The 22,369-nt window shown below is 31.4% G+C and overlaps 3 protein-coding genes across 3 annotated transcripts; all 3 read left to right on the top strand.

The window, feature by feature from the left end:
- Positions 1-4,795: 4,795 nt before the first annotated feature.
- Positions 4,796-7,136, top strand: LOC144858086 (kin of IRRE-like protein 1). The gene has a single exon (XM_078714641.1). It carries the CDS (start codon positions 5,045-5,047, stop codon positions 6,401-6,403), a length of 1,359 nt encoding a protein of 452 aa, XP_078570767.1. The 5' UTR covers positions 4,796-5,044; the 3' UTR covers positions 6,404-7,136.
- A 2,183-nt stretch (positions 7,137-9,319) lies between these two features.
- Positions 9,320-10,723, top strand: LOC144835874 (cell adhesion molecule 1-like). The gene has a single exon (XM_078690993.1). The coding sequence runs from the start codon at positions 9,345-9,347 to the stop codon at positions 10,653-10,655; it is 1,311 nt and encodes a 436-aa protein (XP_078547119.1). The 5' UTR covers positions 9,320-9,344; the 3' UTR covers positions 10,656-10,723.
- A 9,157-nt stretch (positions 10,724-19,880) lies between these two features.
- Positions 19,881-21,217, top strand: LOC144834443 (peroxidasin-like). Its single transcript, XM_078689249.1, has one exon. The coding sequence runs from the start codon at positions 19,881-19,883 to the stop codon at positions 21,192-21,194; it is 1,314 nt and encodes a 437-aa protein (XP_078545375.1). The 3' UTR covers positions 21,195-21,217.
- Positions 21,218-22,369: the final 1,152 nt, after the last annotated feature.

Raw genomic sequence — 22,369 nt, 5'->3', positions numbered from 1 at the left:
TTATGCTTAATTCATTCGCAATTTGTCAAGTTTCACTACTAGATTTATATAATTATAAATATACAATTTCCAGGCTAGTCAATTAATAGGCAATATATTTAAGGGGTTTCTATAATCGTGTGTATTGTCACTGTTCTCCTTGCATATGTGTTAAGTTTTTTAATGTATTTTTCTTTTGCTTTGAACATTCATGTTTTAAAATTTAAAAAAAAATATCTTGAAAAGAAGTAGTAATACACTAAAATACTAATAATTATGAAGGCTGTGACATGAGTAAACATTGCAAACACTAAAACGCGTAACACAACACAATTACTATAGAGCCACAATCTTAATGTCATAATTAACAATGTGTATAATTGACATACGGTTTTGCAGGCAATCGTCATTACTTTTCTTATAGTTTCAAGAATGAGTTCTATTTTACTTCTTTTAATTATATTATTGTCGCATTTGGAAAATTGTAAAGGAATAATTACAACACAACCTTTAGATGAAACCGTTAAAAAAGGAAAAAATCATTGGTTTCCCTGTGTTGCTGATGGAATTAAAAGTGATCAATCACTGCAATGGTTTCGAAATGGAAAGAGGTTGAATGAAGAACCAAGAATAACTATTGAGAATAACGAAAGTGGGACAAGTAGTATGCTATATATTACTGGAATTATCCCAAGTGATGCAGGTCAGTATTATTGCGCGGTTGTACAGTCATCAACCGATGAAAACATTATTTCATCAAGAACTGCAACTCTTGTTGTTAAATCACTTCCCTCGCCTCAATACCCTTATTGTATATTAAAAACAACACCTATTATTGCTGAATCCAACTTAAAATTATCATGTTTATCGGAAAAAGTGGTTCCTCCAGTAACGTTAGATTGGATGTATCCAATAGATATTCGAGATAAAAACACACAACTTATGGAAGATGGAAAAAATATATCGTTAGAGTTAAGCATGACAGCTAAGAAACGATATAACGGTATTGTGTTTACTTGTAAACAAGAATCAACTTTAGTACAAAATAACTACACATCTTGTTCTGTGGGTCCTTTGGATGTATTATATAAACCAGATACTGTTGTACAGTACGCTAGTCCAGCACTACCAGGTCGTGAGACAATCGTATTTTGTCAAACCTCTTCAAATCCACCTGTAATCTCATACCGCTGGTTATTTAATCCGCAACTGTCAAAGGATGAATACAAAATAGATGAATCTGGACAAATTTTAAAATTATTGAATCCGAAGATCAATCAAACTGGAACTAATATAACATGTGTTGCCACAAATGAAGTAGGTTACGGGTCATCCTCTATAAATTTGCATGTGTCATATAACCAGGTGGATTCTGAACATGGATCGACGACAGGTGATGAAAATCGTAACGAATTTCAAAGTAAGGAAAGCGATATTGGTTTATCACTGGATGTAATCATAATCATTGCTGCTGGTATCGTTATCATTATTGTACTTGTTGTTCTGGTTCCCGTATATCATTATTGTTTGTGTCGTAATGATAACACTATAATAGTTGATTCTTTAGGAAAAGAAGTAACTCAACCTGAAGTGTATTATGAGACAAGAGAGGGAGTTATTTTAAGACATACAGTACAAGATCGTTCATTACCTCGTGTACCTACTACAGAAGTATATGGTCATTGGAGACACTCAACAGCTTCACAGGTTCCTAATGATCTTGAATCACATAGTTATACTTATATTGATACAGAAAATGATTGATATCCATTTTCTATGAATAGAAAGTTAAGTTATTAGGCTCACGAGACGAGAAACACGGTTATATTGAACATAATATCCATCAAAGGAAATTATACATTCTTAAAAAATCATTTTAGTTCATAATTTAAATTTATTATTTATTTCATTAAAAAATATAATGCAAACTTACGACAATATAAATATTTTTCTTTTTAAAATGTTTCGATTTAAAAAAAACTCAGAATCCTTCTTGTTGAGAAAAATTTCAAATTATCAAGAGTATTTTAAATTTAACGTCTGTCTCATAAAGTAACGGAATCAGTTTGACTGTTACCCAGTCAATTTTGTATCAAAAATTGTCTGGGATTTACTTTAATCTATTTTGGCAATGTTGAACCGTTTTACAATGTCTGCAAAAGTGTATGTCTAGTATTAAAATTAATTTAATTAGTCAACTATATGTGTTAACATTGATAAGAATTTTATTTTATTGTAATATAATCCTAGAGGGTAAATATAATTACTAAAACACCTGAAAGTACACTGACAAAAAGATTGGAATCTTTTACAGAAAAGTGTAAACAACTTTAGAACGCGTAACACAAACAACTTTTTGTAGAGCCTTTATAGTAATTCCATGAATATAACCAATGTTTATAAATAGGGTGTATCGGAATTATAATAAATTAGGTTTGAAGGCAATCGCCGTTATATTTCCTATTACATTTATAAATAGAATATATTGGAATAGTTTAAAAAATGAATTTCATTTTGTTTCTATTAATTCTGTCATTGTTCTCGAAGACATACTGTGGAAGAACATTCACTTTACAACCTTCAGATGATGAAGTTAAAAAAGGAGAAAATCATTGGTTTTCTTGTGATGTAAATATAATAGAAAGTGATGAATCACTGCAATGGTTTCGAAATGGGCAAATGTTGAATGAAGAATCAAGAATAACTATTGAAAATAAGAAAAGTGGAACAAGTAGCATGCTATATATTACTGGAATTATCTCAAATGATGCAGGTCAGTATTATTGCGCAATTATAAAATCATCAACGTATGAAACAATTGCTTCATCAAGAACTGCAACTCTCGTTGTCAAATCACTTCCCTCGTCCCAGTATCCATATTGTATTTTAGAAACAGTACCGACCATTGCTGGATCAAATTTAAAATTATCATGTTTATCGGAGAAAGTGGTACCCCCAGTAACATTAGATTGGATGTATCCAATAGATATTCGAGATAAAAACACACAACTTACGGAAGATGGAAATAATATATCGTTAGAGTTAAGCATGACAGCGAAGAAACAATATAACGGTATTGTGTTTACTTGTAAACAAGAATCAACTTTAGTACAAAATAACTACACATCTTGTTCTGTGGGTCCTTTGGATGTATTATATAAACCAGATACTGTTGTACAATACGCTAGTCCAGCACTACCAGGTCGTGAGACAATTGTATTTTGTCAAACCTCTTCAAATCCACCTGTAATCTCATACCGCTGGTTATTTGATCCGCAACTGTCAAATGATGAATACAATATAGATGAATCTGGACAAATTTTAAAATTATTAAATCCAAAGATCAAGCAAACTGGAACTAATATAACATGTGTTGCCACAAATGAAGTAGGTTACAGGTCATCATCTGTAAATTTGCATGTGTCATATAACCAGGTGGATTCTGAACATGGATCGCCGACAGGTGATGAAAATCGTAACGAATTTCAAAGTAAGGAACGCGATAATGGTTTATCATTGGATGTAATCATAATCATTGCTGCTGGTGTCGTTATCATTATTGTACTTGTTGTTCTGGTTCCCGTATATCATTATTGTTTGTGTCGTAATGATAACACTATAATAGTTGATTCTTTAGGAAAAGAAGTAACTCAACCTGAAGTATATTATGAGACAAGAGAGGGAGTTATTTTAAGACATACAGTACAAGATCGTTCTTTACCTCGTGTACCTACTACAGAAGTATATGGTCATTGGAGACACTCAACAGCTTCACAGGTTCCTAATGATCTTGAATCGCATAGTTATACTTATATTGACACAGAAAATGATTGATATAAACTATATTTGGCTATAAAGTAAATTGGAAAACAATTATATATAAACACTTGTATAAAAATACGAAAAATGTTTATTCACATACAATAAGGTTCATTAAAAAAAGTATTCGTGCTTTAAATAATGTGAATTGAATTCTAATGCAAAATTACTACAAGTATATATTCATATCTATTTTGTTTCCCATGGTTGATTTAATTCTTCGAATAGCTCTCAAACCGCATTTATTTAAAGATGCAGTGGCAGTTCCAACGCTGTTCAATTCCCTACCAATTCCAATCAAGCAGTGTTACGTTGGATTCTTTTATTATCCAGCTGAAGACGCTTCTTCTTCAACAAGCTTTTATAATTTTATACAATAATTTTTCCATTTCGTGTATTAACAGCCTACTTAAAATTTGTATTATAGTAATGAACAAGTATTATTTAAGCAAACTTTCTATCATCAATCAATACATGTTTTAGTTAGTCCTAATTATCATACAGTCACAATAAATAATATTTATACTGTTTTGGCTCCCAAATTGACAAGAATGTTAAATGTTCTTCTAAAAATAAAATAAAATTCTTCATCTCTTTTAATGACAAACAAGTTCAAATCTCCTCAAAGGAAGATTTTATTCTTTAGGCTAGTGGCCTAAAACATAAACATTTCTTAGTGTGCCAAATAAAATGTTCGTTTCTTGAAGGCACATACAATAAAATAAATAACTTAATCGTATTTGGGTTTGTAGACCTAAATAAGGAAACAAAGTAGAACATATTTAAAATATAATTTGGAAAAACGCTCATCCATAAAGTACCACATTATTTCTCCATTTTTAGCAAGTTCATATATTATTTAAAACCGCTTATCTTATTGTACTTTAAAACAAAATAATACTGTGCGATTGAGAAGTTACTTTGCTATTATTTTTAATTCTTTCAAATCGTATGATGAATTATACATTTTTATCAAATTGCTTTACTATATTGTGCTTTTAGATCCATAATAATTTACCTTTATTTTAAAATATTGAATATATTGTTAAACACCTAAAGATACAAATACAAGCTGGATTGATTGAAAGGAAATATAAAAAAAACCCACTAAAACGCGTACCACAACATCATTTTTGTAAAGCCTTCATAACAAGTCCAGGAATAGTTGACGCTGTCAATAATAATGTGCGTATCTAAATAATCATGATTTTTAAGGCAGTACGTTTTACATTTTAATACAGTAAACATGTATTGTGGAATTGTTTCAATAATGAAATCCACATTGTATCTTTTATTTCTATCGTCATGTTTGGAGCAAATATATTGTGAAGGAACATTTACAACGCAACCTTCAGATGAAACCGTTAAAAAGGGAAATAACCATTGGTTTCAATGTGATGTTAATGGAATTGAAAGTGATCAATCACTGCAATGGTTTCGAAGTGGAAGGAGGTTGAACGAAGAACCAAGAATAACTATACAAAGTAAGGAAAGTGGCACAAGTAGTATTCTGTTAATAACTGGAATTATCCCAAGTGATGCAGGTCAGTATTATTGCGCAGTTGTAAAATCATCAACGGATGAAAAAATTGCTTCATCAAGAACTGCAACTCTCGTTGTCAAATCACTTCCCTCGTCCCAGTATCCATATTGTATTTTAGAAACAATACCGATCATTGCTGGATCAAATTTAAAATTATTATGTTTATCGGAGAAAGTGGTACCTCCAGTAACGTTAGATTGGATCTATCCAATAGATATTCGATATAAAAACACACAACTTGTGGAAGATGGAAAAAATATATCGTTAGAGTTAAGCATGACAGCTAAAAAACAATATAACGGTATTGTGTTTACTTGTAAACAAGAATCAACTTTAGTACAAAATAACTACACATTATGTTCTGTGGGTCCTTTGAATGTATTATATAAACCAGATACTGCTGTACAGTACGCTAGTCCAGCACTACCAGGTCGTGAGACAATTGTATTTTGTCAAACCTCTTCAAATCCACCTGTAACCTCGTACCGCTGGTTATTTGATCCGCAACTGTCAGAAGATGAATACAATATAGATGAATCTGGACAAATTTTAAAACTGTTAAATCCAAAAATCAAGCAAACTGGAACTAATATAACATGTGTTGCCAAAAATGAAGTAGGTTACGGGTCATCATCTGTAAATTTGCATGTGTCATATAACCAGGTGGATTCTGAACATGGATCGACGACATATGATGAAAATCGTAACGAATTTCAAAGTAAGGAAAGCGATATTGGTTTATCATTGGATGTAATCATAATCATTGCTGCTGGTGTCGTTATCATTATTGTACTTGTTGTTCTGGTTCCCGTATATCATTATTGTTTGTGTCGTAATGATAACACTATAATAGTTGATTCTTTAGGAAAAGAAGTAACTCAACCTGAAGTATATTATGAGACAAGAGAAGGAGTTATTTTAAGACATACAGTACAAGATCGTTCCTTACCTCGTGTACCTACTACAGAAGTATATGGTCATTGGAGACACTCAACAGCTTCACAGGTTCCTAATGATCTTGAATCACATAGTTATACTTACATTGACACTGATAATGATTAAAATAAACAGTTTGTTTTTGCTTTTTCTAATCATAGTAATGATTAAAAAATATTATTTTAACAAATAAAACAATGTATTTGTCAGATGTTTTTCAATACTCCGACGTAATGTATTGACTATCCAATAATATTACGTAAGTACTATTAGAAGTGTTTGGCAACACTTCTAACCGTACCGATTCATTAAAAATCCGCTTCGTAGTTTCTGTAGACTGAAGTTGAACAAATTAGGATCGGTAGGAAAAATTATATAGAGACTTTTAAGTTGGCATAATAATTTGATTATTGTTTGATACATTTTCTATTAGGTAGTCTGTTACACTATGAATATAATTGTGTTACAAATAATGTATTTGTAGCATATATTATTTTTCGAATTCTACAAACAGAATTTCAATAATTCGTTTTATTTATTAACTAACATTATTGAAATGTATTATATATCAGACACATGACCTGATTGTGTTTCTTTACAAATGACGTTGACTACTAAATTTACTTGGCCAGTATCCATAATTTGTGGATTTTTGTTATACTATTAATTTTCCTACAAAGATCCAAAAGTCAGTAACTTTAGTTTAGATCCGCCCTCTTAGAGGACGAACTAAATCATAATGTATGCCACGGGTCACATAGTAACTCATCTTACGATCTGTGGTCTATGACGCTCGACTCAACGAGGTTCGAGACAGAGGAATTTTATCAAACTATATTATAGGACTTTAGCCGTTGTGAGCTATGCTAGCAGAAAAATTGTTACAATATTAAATTAAAAGATTTCCCATTTAAACGATTTATTACTTTTCATTAAATCTATCTTACCAAACTGTATAGACGGATTTGGGATTCACTCAAAACAAATTGGAAGTTTGTGTGTGTCTGAATGCTGTGTGTGATTTAGGCTAATTTCAATACAAGCATGTATGCGAATTTGGTGACCAGCCTTTCAACTAAAAATAGATTCTGTTGACTAAAAATAGAACAGCAACGCCAAAAACAAACGGGTGAATTTAAAAAGAAATAGTTTATTTAAACTACTCGTATCAAAAAACCCTGTAATTTAAATCAATTTATGTTTTAAAATTACAAATCACAAATTATAACTCTTGCCTCTTGTACAAAAAGTTTTTTGGACAAGTAGTTTTCGAAAAATGCAATTTCAGTTTAATTGTTACTTTCAGACTGCTCGTCGGCTTTTGAAAATGATGTCCTATCTTTTAACACTAGCAGGTCTGAAAATAATACTAAAAAGTGGTCAATTGGGACCGTAGCCTCCAAAATTCTTGACCATATAATTATCAGTATTTTCATTTTGGTAAAGATCTTGTAATTACTTTTTGAGTAATTCTGCTAACAAACAAACAAACGCGATCGATTACCTATACCCACCTTGGCGGAGGTAAACGATCGATTACATACCTCTTTGGCGGAGGTAACTTATTGAAAATCTAAAACGCATGTGTACAGTGTATGTTGTTTCTTTCGCCCTTTCACGTTGAAGTTTCTGGGGATCCCCAAGCTACAAGAAATCTTAAAGTGCATGAAATAAGCAGATGATTCTTAATCATAATAATTATTAATACATTATTTAATTTAAACATCTTTTGAAACTAACTGCCGTGACAGAGTGGGTCGTTTCGGCCCAAGAATGAAGACATTACGGCTTGCAACATGGGCAGACATCTCGGTTCTAATGGGACACAGATAGCCTACAGTTATTCCTGCCAGTTTACTTAATAAAACTCAGCTATCGGGATTTCACTCGATTTTAAACAAAATGTCTTATCATCAAATCTCCCTATGTAATTTTATAATACTATTCCCCACAATATATTCCGATTCTTTATGGCGTATATTTAATTTGATCTTTATTAATTTGCAGTATAATTTTTATTTTTTAACTACTGTACCTTCATACGCGCGGCCCGTTCCTAATATAAACAAAAAACTTAAATGGCTATGACTAATGGCCAAATTAAGCCCAAGTCCTACTATCTGTTTTTTTCTGCTGTCTTCCAAAGGGACACTGTATTGATTGATGGAAAGTGCCTGTTTCCAGTCACCTTTAGGGTCAAATCTATTACTTTAACTGCTCCCTTGTGTATAAAAGAGAGAAAATAGTTGAAACCAGGTTGTTGCAAGGTGAACTCATCGTAAACCCTAAAATTACTTTGACCGCGAAGAATTGAAATTGAGCCGAAAATCTACTGTTGAAATCATAAATTTTGTTAAAAAACTCTTTATAATATCTTCCTATGATAGAAATATGGAACAATAGCGTCGAACTGAAAACTAATGTTATCAAATCTACGTTTCGCGGTACATCTGAGAAGTTTTTCCATTGTGCTTGCCTATGTCAGAATTAACCATAATTTATATATAGATTACGCAAAAAATGAATGGGTCAACCTCTCACTTTCGAAGACTCTGAAAACATATTTATGTAATATTATTTGGAACTTAAATCTAATTCTTTACAATTTTTCTTTTTCTTTACGATTAAAAACGCATTGTATGTTTTTTTAAAAATTACATGGAAATGAATAGGGAAACATGTGTGTAATTATAGCCTTTTTTGATGTTTTTCATAATAACCATGTAGCCTATAAAAAATATAAAAGAACCTTCGAATAAGGTAAAAGTAATGTTTATTTTGAACTGAATAAAATAAACATTTGAATGTTGTTTTCCACACAGTAGTTACAATATTTCAAACTAACAAATTTAAGTATTATTTCATTTCAAAGACACTTAAGTACGTGTAACAATTTGTTGTATTGCTGTGTCCTTTCTGAATACCAGTACTTTATAAAATGCAGGGCATACGCTATTTATTACCTCTTACATAGGTGAGCAATGAGCAAATCTATTATAGTTGAACTATTGAACATTTCAAAATGGAAAGAAACGTTTTATTTTTTCTCTTAGTAAATAATTTTGCAATGTTTTGTTTACACCATTGTAAGGCTACAATTGAATTTAAAGATCAGCCTTCTGACGCTCGCGTGGATCTTGGAAAGGATCACACTTTTTCCTGTATAGTTAATGGTATGGATAATCAACAAAATTTGGCTTGGTTAAAAGATGGAGTACTAATACGAACTCAGGAAGATGATAATAGAATAACAATTGGATATAGCAACATCATCAAGATTGGAAAATTAACAACTTTGACTTTAAATAACCTTTTAAAATCTGACAGGGGACGTTATCAATGTGTCGTTATATCAACTGAAACAAATTCAATAGAGGAACGTTCATTGGAGGCTACACTTACAGTGTTATCGCAACCGTCATCAATATATCCACTGTGTTCTGGACATGAAGATAACATTGCCATTGGATCAGTTATAACAATTTCTTGTATTTCAGAACGTGTTGAACCTCCTGTAAATTTAACAATTTCTCGTAATATGAATATAGTTAAAAATGGTGTCTCGTTTGTAGAAAATGAAAAGTTACAAATGCTATTAAAAACAAGAAAAGAAGATAATCGAGCTATTTTCACATGTCATCAGACTTCACCACTAGCTCCCGAATCAGAATCTACGTGTTCTATTGGCCCGTTAGATGTTCAATATAAACCAGAAATACAGCTTCAATACACCAATCCTGTTATACCAGAAAGGGAGACAATTTTATTTTGTCAGACATCGTCTAACCCACCTGTTGGGACTTATAATTGGAAAATTGAACCAAACTTTGCAAAAAGTGACTATAGTATTGATGAAACTGGACAGGTACTAAAACTAATCAAACCTTCGATAGTGCACAACGGAACAAATATTACATGTACCGCTGTAAATAAAATCGGTAAATCATCATCAACCGTTACGATATTAGTTGAATCTCCGAATATTTTAAAAAGTAATGAGCAAAATGGCAAACTACGAAATCAAAATTCAGGCAATAACATGACTGGAAAAAAAGTATCATTGGATGTTATCATAGTAATCGCTGCTGGTGTTGTTATCATTATTGTACTTGTTGTTCTGGTTCCCGTATATCATTATTGTTTGTGTGGTAATGATAACACTATAATAGTTGATTCTTTAGGGAAAAAAGTAACTCAACCTGAAGTGTATTATGAGACAAGAGAAGGAGTTATTTTAAGACATACAGTACAAGATCGTTCATTACCTCGTGTACCTACTACAGAAGTATATGGCCATTGGAGACATTCAACAGCTTCACAGGTTCCTAACGACCTTGAATCGCATAGTTATACTTACATTGATACAGAAAATGATTGAGTAGTACTGTACCTATGATATCAACTTTGTTTCAGCTGATATAATTTATATTTTGCTATAATTATTATTAACCAAATGAATAATGTGTTTTTTTATTTGTATTTATTAATTCAATAAACAGTGATTCATAAAGAGATAGATACAAACGATATTTTACAGTGAGATTTTTACAAATAAATACACAAACATCAATACATGTAATGTAAAAGAATTGTCAGTTTGGCAGTTGTTATTCAACCAGGTTACCAAAAATTGGTTGTACTCAAATCGTCAGAATGAATAAACGGCTTGATATTCTTTAGATATTCCGAAACGCTCTGACTTATAATATACTTCTAATCTTTCAGTGTTGATTTAAATTCTCCCAACTTTTAGGCAAGTGCAGTTTTAAAATGTGAGTGAATTTGTACAAAAACCTATCCATGCCACTTGAGTGTAATAAATGCCGATATGGTGGGTCTAAATATCAATATCGTATGTCGAAACCATGAATGATTCATTTGAAGCGAATAAAAAAATATGCTTAAACCTGAACGCAACATGACTCGGATATGTGACGGGAAAATTATTACTATAATCTTAAGAATATTTTAATAATTTCCTATGTTTTAGCTGATTAACTATTTACAAACCAACATCATAATCTACGGTCAACAGGGAATAAAGATTGTTTAACCTCATACAATATTTGCCCAAAATATAGCGTTTATTTATAAGTGTCTAATATTTTAATAAATTATTATTATAAAAATAGTTATTATTAACTTCCATCCGAAAGTAACAACTTTATGAACGACATTAGATATATGTTTTATAGTTTCAAAAATTCAAAATGGTATTTTAAAGAAATTTAGAAAACGAGAAACATAACTTTTAATATATTGATACAATGTCTTAATCGGTACTGTAAAAGCACTGATATAATAGTTGGATTTCTCATTTTAAATCTGATAGTGTATCTGTATGTATGAAAAAGGTAAACTACATTGACAATGTTTTTTTTATTGAGTATTAAGTTGTTTGTGATAACGTTTATTGTGGTCCGTGGTGATTTTATTAAATTTATAGATGAACCTTTAAATGGATATGTTGATATTGGAAAGGACCACTCTTTGACATGTGTTGTTAGCGGGTTAATTAATGAAGAACTTACATGGCATAAAAATGGCGTACAATTACTTTTTGAGGACGAAGACGTTAAATTACACATTTCTAAAACCAACAATGAAATATCATTTGGAAATATTACAACATTGGCTGTTTTAAATGCTTTACGAAGTGATACCGGTTTATACCAATGTGTTGTTATATCATTGGAATCTGGAATAATTTTGAAAAAGTCGCGTAAAGCGGAATTAATTGTGCGTTCTTTTCCTTCTCCACAGTATCCCATTTGTCATCAACCTACAGCTGACATTCTCTTGGGATCTACTATATCAATGTCATGTGTTTCTGAGAAAGTTAACCCACCTGTAACTTTACAATTCATACGTAATTCTCAAAATTTAAACGCTGGAACGATAAAACAAGAAATTAACAACTTGGTAAAATTTCGACTTAAATTAAACGCGACGAAAGATGACAATGGAGCTGTTTACAAATGTCACCAGTATTCATCATTTGATTCAAGTTATCGCAAATCATGTTCAATGAAACCTCTGAATATACAATATAAACCTGAGATAAAAATACAACACACAAATCCAGTGTTACCTGGACGAGAGACGATTCTATTCTGCCAAACTTTTGCTAATCCATCGGTCTCACAATACCATTGGACATTAGTGCCTCCAATAAAAGATGAAGATATTTTTGCTGACAAAACTGGACAAACATTAAAACTTTTACGACCTTCAATAGAACAAAGTGGAACAAATATAACATGTACTGCTACTAATGAAATTGGACAATTATCATCGTCTGTAGTATTAACAGTTTCAAATAGCGTCATTAACTCAGATAATTCGTACGAACCATCGAGTACAAACTTAAACAATTCTAAAAAAGAAATAAGTTTATCATTAGATGTTGTTATTATCATCGTTGCTGGTGTTGTTATCATTATTGTACTTGTTGTTCTGGTTCCCGTATATCATTATTGTTTGTGTCGTAATGATAACACTATAATAGTTGATTCTTTAGGAAAAGAAGTAACTCAACCTGAAGTATATTATGAGACAAGAGAAGGAGTTATTTTAAGACATACAGTACAAGATCGTTCATTACCTCGTGTACCTACTACAGAAGTATATGGTCATTGGAGACACTCAACAGCTTCACAGGTTCCTAATGATCTTGAATCGCATAGTTATACTTACATTGACACAGAGAATGATTGATAACAAGATAGTTACATATATATGTATATATGAAATCAATCAATACATTTTGGTTATTATTTATGTTTATTAATTTATATTGAAATTGAGGTATTGTAACAAAACTACTTATCATATACTATTATTATTATCATCATTATTATCTTCATTATTATTATCATCATCGTCGTGAACTGAAATGTGTTGCATTGACTTAAAGATGTATTGTCCCTTTGTCAAATTCCAAAAAAAAAAAAAAAAAGATTTCGAAAAAAAAGTCGGTCATTTTGAAGTATCATAATAGTTATTAACTTTCACCAAAAATTAGTCAAAAAATACAGACGTTTTTTGGTCCAAAAAATAACTTTGACTTCCAGTCAAAGTTTTCGATCAAAACATATCTCATAATGCAACGCGCTTATTTGGCTACTCTGTATGCATAATCATAAAACTTCCTCGCGATCTGTGTGAAAACACCTTCTCAACCATGACGAGTTGTAAACAATCCTAATTAGCATCATGCATAATGTATACTCATGGTTTGAAATCTTTGTTTACTTTCGCTCGCGACGATTTTCCAGACGAAACGTAATCAAATTAATTTAGCTGTTAATTACGTAAAATTTTTGTTTTTGGCTCGAATTTTCAACTTAAAGTGAATAACTTTAATATTACTTTGATATGGCCAATTTAAATTTAGAATATTCATTCATTCAATCTTCATTTTTTTGTGTTTCAAGGGACAATACATCTTTAAACAGACAAATCATTTATCAACTGTTGTACGAGATCTTGACAAACTGCTAATCAATGTAATGCTTTAATACAACTGTATAAAAGCATTATTTATTTATTATTTTTTTATTTATATATTTATTAAACTTTATCACTGCATACAAAAACACAAGACAAAAAAAGCAGCGAAAAGAAAGGGATGAACAGGTGACAAGCACCTCTATCCACATCCCCACTTAACATATACATAACAGTAATAAAAAATAATATAATAAAAGACCAGCAATTTATCTAATGATCTTTATAACTAAAACAGAAATATAAAATAATTTCTATTAATTATTATATTATTAGAATAAGATACTGTAAGGACTACTATGTCCAATAGAAAACCACAATGATACAAAGTTTTTATTTACGATGTTGTGAATAAAGTTTAGTGAATTATAACTACTAAGTTTTAGACTCTAGTTTCAATGTACAGGGTCACCATTGTACTAAAGGTTGTAAAACTAGATCTATGTCTAAGCTTCGCAGATTACTGACCGAGGATTGTTTCAGTAACTCTTTTAGAAGCTCTAGTCTCATGGACTACAGCTCTAGTAATTATGAGAGTAGTACAACTGACAAAGATAGTGATCAGGATAGGGCTTATAGTAATATAGTATAGTAATATAGTAATATTCTACGAGTATTCAATCCAAAAGACGAAACTCGCATAGGCATTCCCACCGATCACAAAACCTAAAATCACAACATTTACCTCGTGTATCTACTACAGAAGTATATGGTCATTGAAGACACTCAACAGCTTCACAGGTTCCTAATGATCTTGAATTACATAGTTTTACTTATATTGATAAATATTGATATACCAAGGCGCCTAGCAATCATTTCTATTTTCAATAAACAGCAGATATCTGATGAATATTAGCTTAGTATCTCCTTTGTGTAGTTATGTTTTCTGTTGGTACATACTTTTAAAAACCATTGCAATCATTGTTAATAAACATACGTCATAGATTGTTATCTTTAAATACCTTAGGGCCTACTTATTATATTTTAATTCAACAGCCACAATGTAAAAATAGTAATACTTTTAGTTAATATAATAGCTTCTCAATCTTCTGCATGGTTATTTACCTGTTCTTAAGAAAACGGTACAGTAAAATGACAATATTATTTGTTAACAGTAATTCTTACCTTCTTGTGTTGAAGCTATTAGTTTATATATGAAAGAGAATCATTCTTTTTTGTTGTATTGTTAGTGGATTCAAGAATAAAAATCTTACATGGTTTGAAAATGGTGGACAGATATATATCAATGAAGAAGAATGACAAATGTCTGTAATCCACAGAAATTCATTCGGAAATTTAACTACCTTTGTTACTATAGATGCATATTTATCAATGCGCTCTTATGTCATTGGAATCTGGAAGAGTATTGTAAAGTTCACGTAAAACGGAATTACTGGTGTGTTCACTACCTTCATTGGTCGTCAATCAAAAGGTAACATTATCTTAGGTTCTACAAAATGTTTCTGAAAACGTTACCACCTCCCCCTCCATGTAATTTTACAATTTACTAGTAATTATCAAAATGTAAACTCTGGAATATCAACTGCAGAGACAGAAACTTAGTAGAAGTTCAATTTAAATTGAACGCAAACAAATATGAAAATTGAGCTACTGTATATACGAATGTCATAGATTCGAGATACTTTGTCAGATCTGACTATGAAAAACAGAATTGAAATGTAAACGAGAAACACAACTTTGTTATATATTGGCACAGCGTCATAACGGTAGGCTACTGACAATATTCCTGTTACTGGTACTGATATAAAAAATAAAACTATATTTGTCTACCGTACCATTTATCTGGAAGTAAATAATAAAATAGATTGATATGGTGTTACCATTGAGTCTTGCGCTTACATATTTTTTGGTTGTTTGTGACGCGTTTTTTCAGTTTATAGATGAACCTTCGAACGGACAAGTTGATCTTGGAAAAGACCATTCTTTGTCATGTGTTGTTAGTGGCTTATTGACTGAACAGCTTACTTGGGTTAAAGATGGTAATCGAATACTTTTCAATAATGAAGAAGAATCACGGATATCTAAAGGTAATAGTGAAATATCAACTGGAAATTTGACAACATTGGTTATTGACAATACATTGCGAAGTGATGCAGGTTTTTATCAATGCGTTGTTATATCGATGGAATCTGGAAGGGTATTGAAAACATCACGTAACGCGGAATTAATTGTGCGTTCTTTACCTTCTTCAAAGTATCCACTTTGTTATCAATCAAAATCTGACATTCTTTTAGGATCTGTAATTTCAATGTCATGTGTTTCAGAGAAAGTTACCCCACCTGTAACTTTAAAAATTACGCGTAATTCTCAAAATATAAATTCTGGAATGCCAACACCAGGGACAGGGAACTTGGTGACAGTTCAACTTACAATAAACGCAACGAAAAGAGACAACGGAGCAGTATACGAATGTCACCAGCATTCATCATTTGATTCAAATTATCACAAATCATGTTCAATGAAACCTCTGAATATACAATATAAACCTGAGATAAAGATACAACACACCAATCCAGTGTTACCTGGACGAGAGACGATTCTATTCTGCCAAACTTTTGCTAATCCACCGGTCTCACAATACCATTGGAAATTCGTGCCTCCAATAAAAGATGAAGATATTTTTGCTGACAAAACTGGACAAACATTAAAACTGTTACGACCTTCAATAAAACATAGTGGAACAAATATAACATGTACTGCTACTAATGAAATTGGACAGGTATCATCGTCTGTAGTATTAACAGTTTCAAATTCTATCATTAACTCAGATAATTCGTACAAACCATCGAGTAATACAAACTTAAACAATCCTGAGAAAGAAATAAGTTTATCATTAGATGTTGTTATTATCATCGCAGCTGGTGTTGTTATTATTATTGTACTTATTGTTCTGGTTCCCGTATATCATTATTGTTTGTGTCGTAATGATAACACTACAATAGTTGATTCTTTAGGAAAAGAAGTAACTCAACCTGAAGTATATTATGAGACAAGAGAAGGAGTTATTTTAAGACATACAGTACAAGATCGTTCATTACCTCGTGTACCTACTACAGAAGTATATGGTCATTGGAGACACTCAACAGCTTCACAGGTTCCTAATGATCTTGAATCACATAGTTATACTTATATTGACACTGAAAATGATTGATATCGAGGTTTATGGCCCGATCTAAGATCAAATTTTCTTCAATTGATACGGTAGATGAAAAAAAATCACATTTAAGCATCATTCTAAAGAAAACTTTAGTATGTATTAATAAATGTGCTATTAATTTGATATTGTTAATTACTTTAATGCAATATTCAAATTGGATTTAATTATCCTCCGTGTAGATATCTCTGATGTCGAGGACCATAGTATGCTTTGATAACACGTTTTCATCTAATTGTGGTAACGAATTAATGCTAATCCTTTTCTTTGTAATCATATTTGTCAGTTTGTTGAGCCATGTCATGAATAGTTAACAATGTGTATAAGTTATTATGCAGGTATGTATTATGTATCAAACAATAATGACATACGGTTTTGCAGGCAATCGTCATTACTTTTCAAGTAGTTTTAAGAATGAGTTCCATTTTAATTCTTTGAATTATATTATTGTCGCATTTGGAAAATTGTAAAGGAATATTTACAACAGAGCCTTTAGATGAAACCGTTAAAAAGGAAAAAATAATTGGTTACCCTGTGTTGATGATGGAATTGAAAAAATTTAAAACTATTAAATCCAAAGATCAAGCAAACTGGTACTAATATAACCTGTGTTGCCACAAACGAAGTAGGTTACGGGTCATTGGATTTAATCATAATAATGATAATAATAATCCGACTTTCTGTAGAATGATTAAAATGCAACAATTGTTTTTTCTAATCATAGTAATGATTAAAAAATATTATTTTAACAAATAAAACAATGTATTTGTCGGATGTTTTTCAATACTCCGAAGTACAGTAATTTCACTGAATATACTCAGTACATGTACTGACTATCCAATACTGTTACGAAAGAGTTTGGCAACACTTCTAACCGTACTAATTGATAAAAAAAAAATTCACCACTAGCTCCCGAATCAGAATCTACGTGTTCTATTGGCCCGTTAGATGTTCAATATAAACCAGAAATACAGCTTCAATACACCAATCCTTTTATACCAGAAAGGGAGACGATTTTATCGTCTAACCCACCTGTTGGGACTTATAATTGGAAAATTGAACCAAACTTTGCAAAAAGTGACTACAGTATTGATGAAACTGGACAGGTACTAAAAATAATCAAACCTTCGATAGTGCACAATGGAACAAATATTACATGTACTGCTATAAATAAAATCGGTAAATCATCATCAACCGTTACGATATTAGTTGAATCTCCGACTATTTAAAAAAGTAATGAGCAAAATGGCAAACTACGAAATCAAAATTCAGGTAATAACATGACTGGAAAAAAATTATCATTGGATGTTATCATAGTAATCGCTTCTGGTGTTGTTATCATTATTGTACTTGTTGTTCTGGTTCCCGTATATCATTATTGTTTGTGTGGTAATGATAACACTATAATAGTTGATTCTTTAGGAAAAGAAGTAACTCAACCGGAAGTATATTATGAGACAAGAGAAGGAGTTATTTTAAGACATACAGTACAAGATCGTTCCTTACCTCGTGTACCTACTACAGAAGTATATGGTCATTGGAGACACTCAACAGCTTCACAGGTTCCTAATGATCTTGAATCACATAGTTATACTTATATTGACACTGAAAATGATTGATATCAAAGCATCTATAAGAGCAACAACACTGGTTTCGATTATTACAGTTTGCTAAATAAATTATTAAATTATTTACTTTATATTGTTCTTGGTATCGACATTTTATAGGTATTACTTTGAAGGTATCATTCATTTTTAAGTATATGTTTTAAATGTTTTTCTTATTGTCATGCTTGTTCTTTCAAGTATCATAATTCCTATTACACCTTCTATTGAATGAACATTTTAATTGATAGCAATTAAACACAACTTCCAATAGGAAAACATATATTACATTTCAAACGATAAAAAAGAAGTACATCAAGCAATTAAGGCTACGTCTGTTAATTAGTGATCGACAGTTTTAGAATTATAATCCGATTCTTGGTATTGTGTCTAGATTTCTCCTATATCGTAGGAATATTCGGCAATACAACTTCACAAGTGTGTCACGTATATTGCCTATAGTATAGACAATAACCTAACACCTAACCAATGTAATCTTACATGATACAAGCACCACATGTGATACACGTGATATCTTATATTACTGAATATTCCTATAATACAGTAGTGAAGATACATACAATGATTCTTTAAGAAAAGAAGTAACTCAACCTGAAGTGTATTATGAAACAAGAGATGCAGTTATTTTAAGACATACAGTAAAAAGATCGTTCATTACCTCGTGTACCTACTACAGAAGTATATGGTCATTGGAGACACTCAACAGCTTCACATCTTGAATCACATAGTTATATTTACATTGACACTGAAAATGATTGATGTCAAGGTACCTAGAAATCTAGGATCATTTCTATTTCTTTTGTAATTATCAACAGATATCTGCTGAAATTAGTTTAGTAATTTCTATTGTTTTATTATGTTTCAGTTGAGACATACTTTACATAAACAACCTTATACACCAACCATTGTTAATAACATTGCTTCTAATAAGAATTGATGACTTTATTTAACATTTACAATAATTGTATTCAATCGCTATAATGCAAAAATAGTAGTATTCCGATTAATTCAATAAAATATTTAAAATTATTATTAGCTTCCTATAGAAAAAAATCATTATATAAATGACTCCTTTAGATTCATTTTGAAAATGGTGTGTTGTAAAGTTTTTTTAGGAAAACGAGAAACACAACTTTCTAATATACTGGAACAACGTCATAACCGATAGATTACAGGATTTTCATGCTGGTACTGATATAATAGATTCGCAACCCTCTGCATGATTCTGTACCTGTTCGTAAGAAATGATATCAGTAAAATGAGCACTTTGTCAACAGTGATTCTTACATTGATTATGACAACGGGTTGTGTAATTTGTGACGGACCTATTACGTTTATAGATGAACCCATAAACGGATATGTTGATATTGGAGAAGATCATTCTTTTTCTTGCATTGTTAGTGGGTTAATGAATGAGAAGCTTACATGGTATAAAGATGAAAATCTGATGATGTTAAATGAAGAAGAATCTAGAATATCTGAAGGCCAAAATGAAGTATCAATCGGAAATTTTACAACATTGATTATTGACAATACATTGAAAAGTGATACCGGTTTCTATCAATGTGTTGTTATATCATTAGCGTATGGAGGAATATTGAAACGTTCTCGTAAAGCGGAATTAATTGTTCGTTCTTTACCTTCTCCAGAATATCCCCTTTGTCATCAATCAAAACCTGACACTCTGTTAGGTTCTACAATGTCAATGTCGTGTGTTTCTGAAAAGGTTACCCCTCCTGTAACTTTACAATTTACACGTAATTCTAAAAGTATAAACTCTGGAATACCAATGACAGAGAAAGGAAACTTAGTAACAGTTCAACTTACAAAAAACACGACGAAAGATGATAATGGAGCAGTATACGAATGTCACCAGCATTCATCATTTGATTCAAGTTATCACAAATTATGTTCAATGAAACCTCTGAATATACAATATAAACCTGATATAAAGATACAACACACTAATCCAGTGTTACCTGGACGAGAGACGATTCTATTCTGCCAAACCTTTGCTAATCCACCGGTCTCACAATATCGTTGGACATTAGTGCCTCTAATAAAAGATGAAGATATTTTTGTAGACAAAACTGGACAAACATTAAAACTGTTACGACCTTCAATAAAACAAAGTGGAACAACTATAACATGTACTGCTACTAATGAAATTGGACAGGTATCATCGTCTGTAGTATTAACAGTTTCAAATTCTATCATTAACTCAGATAATTCGTACAAACCATCGAGTAATACAAACTTAAACAATTCCCAGAAAGGAATAAGTTTATCATTAGATGTTGTTATTATCATCGCTGCTGGTGTTGTTATCATTATTGTACTTGTTGTTCTGGTTCCCGTATATCATTATTGTTTGTGTGGTAATGATAACACTATAATAGTTGATTCTTTAGGAAAAGAAGTAACTCAACCTGAAGTATATTATGAGACAAGAGAAGGAGTTATTTTAGGACATACAGTACAAGATCGTTCATTACCTCGTGTACCTACTACAGAAGTATATGGTCATTGGAGACACTCAACAGCTTCACAGGTTCCTAATGATCTTGAATCACATAGTTATACTTACATTGATACAGAAAATGATTGATAGGAAGGTAGCTAAAAGTAAGTCTAGGATCATATTAATCTACATAAGGGAAAAATTAGGTAAATCGTCAGTTACTTATAGAATTTTTACTCGATGGTATACAGTTACAGATACAGTTGGCTCATATTTTCGGTACTGTTTACTAATTAAGATTAGTTAGATAATAATATTAGTTATTGATAACGATTTCCCGCCAATTATGGGTGTTTGATCGTGGTGTACTGTCTAATGGATGTCGATGCTAAAAAATACGTATTTACCTATCTCCTTCTAAAAATAATTGTTTTTAAAATCTGAAAACGGCTCGAGTACAGAATCATGATGTTGAAGACAAACCCATATTTAAAATAGAAAGCCACTCCGGGAGTGCATACCTCCGCCTACTGTAAAATTCTCCTACATAAGATTTCTCAGGGAAAAAAAAAATATATATATATTTGTGTGTGTCTTAATGCTGTTTGTGATTTAGGCTAATTTCACTACAAGCATGTGTATGCGAGTTTGATGTAAAGGTTATGTAACAAGCCTTTCAATTAATTATAGCTTCAGTTGACTAACAATAGAACAGCAACGCGAAAATCAAACGAGTGAATTTGAAAAGAAATAGGTTTTTTAAACTACTCGCATAAAAAAGGTGCACGTTAAATCAAATTATGTTTTAAAATTACAAATCACAAATTATAACTCTTGCCTCTTGTATAAAAATGAAGTATTTTAAACAAGTAGTTCTCGAAAAAATGCAATTTCAGTTTACTTGTTACTTTAAGACTGCTCACCGGCTTTTGAAAAAATCTGTCCTATCTTTTAACACTAGCAGGTCTGAAAATAATTATAAAAAGTTGTCCAAAATTGGGAGTTTTAAAGAATGTGTCATTTTATTGTCACATAATAGTTATTCACGTTAACCAAACAATTATTTACCTGAAAAATGTAATTTAAAGCAAAAAATACTTAAATTGTCTGTCAGACAATGGTTTTTAGTCGCGTGGACGTGACTCTATAGTTCACTATATCGGTCGGTCGGTCTGTCTGTCGGTCTGTCGGTCTGTCTGTCTGTCGGTCTGTCGGTCTGTCTGTCGGTCCGGTATCACTATGCATTGTAGCACGCGACTTAATGGCTGTTGGCCTTGTTGGGTTATAATTAAACGTTTCGTTACGTTAATTATACGTAAATA

This window comes from Antedon bifida, chromosome 2 (genome assembly GCF_963402885.1).
Source record: "Antedon bifida chromosome 2, ecAntBifi1.1, whole genome shotgun sequence".
NCBI classification, from domain to species: domain Eukaryota; kingdom Metazoa; phylum Echinodermata; class Crinoidea; order Comatulida; family Antedonidae; genus Antedon; species Antedon bifida.
Note: the sequence above shows the minus strand (reverse complement) of the source record. Positions and strands in the feature narration are given on the sequence as shown.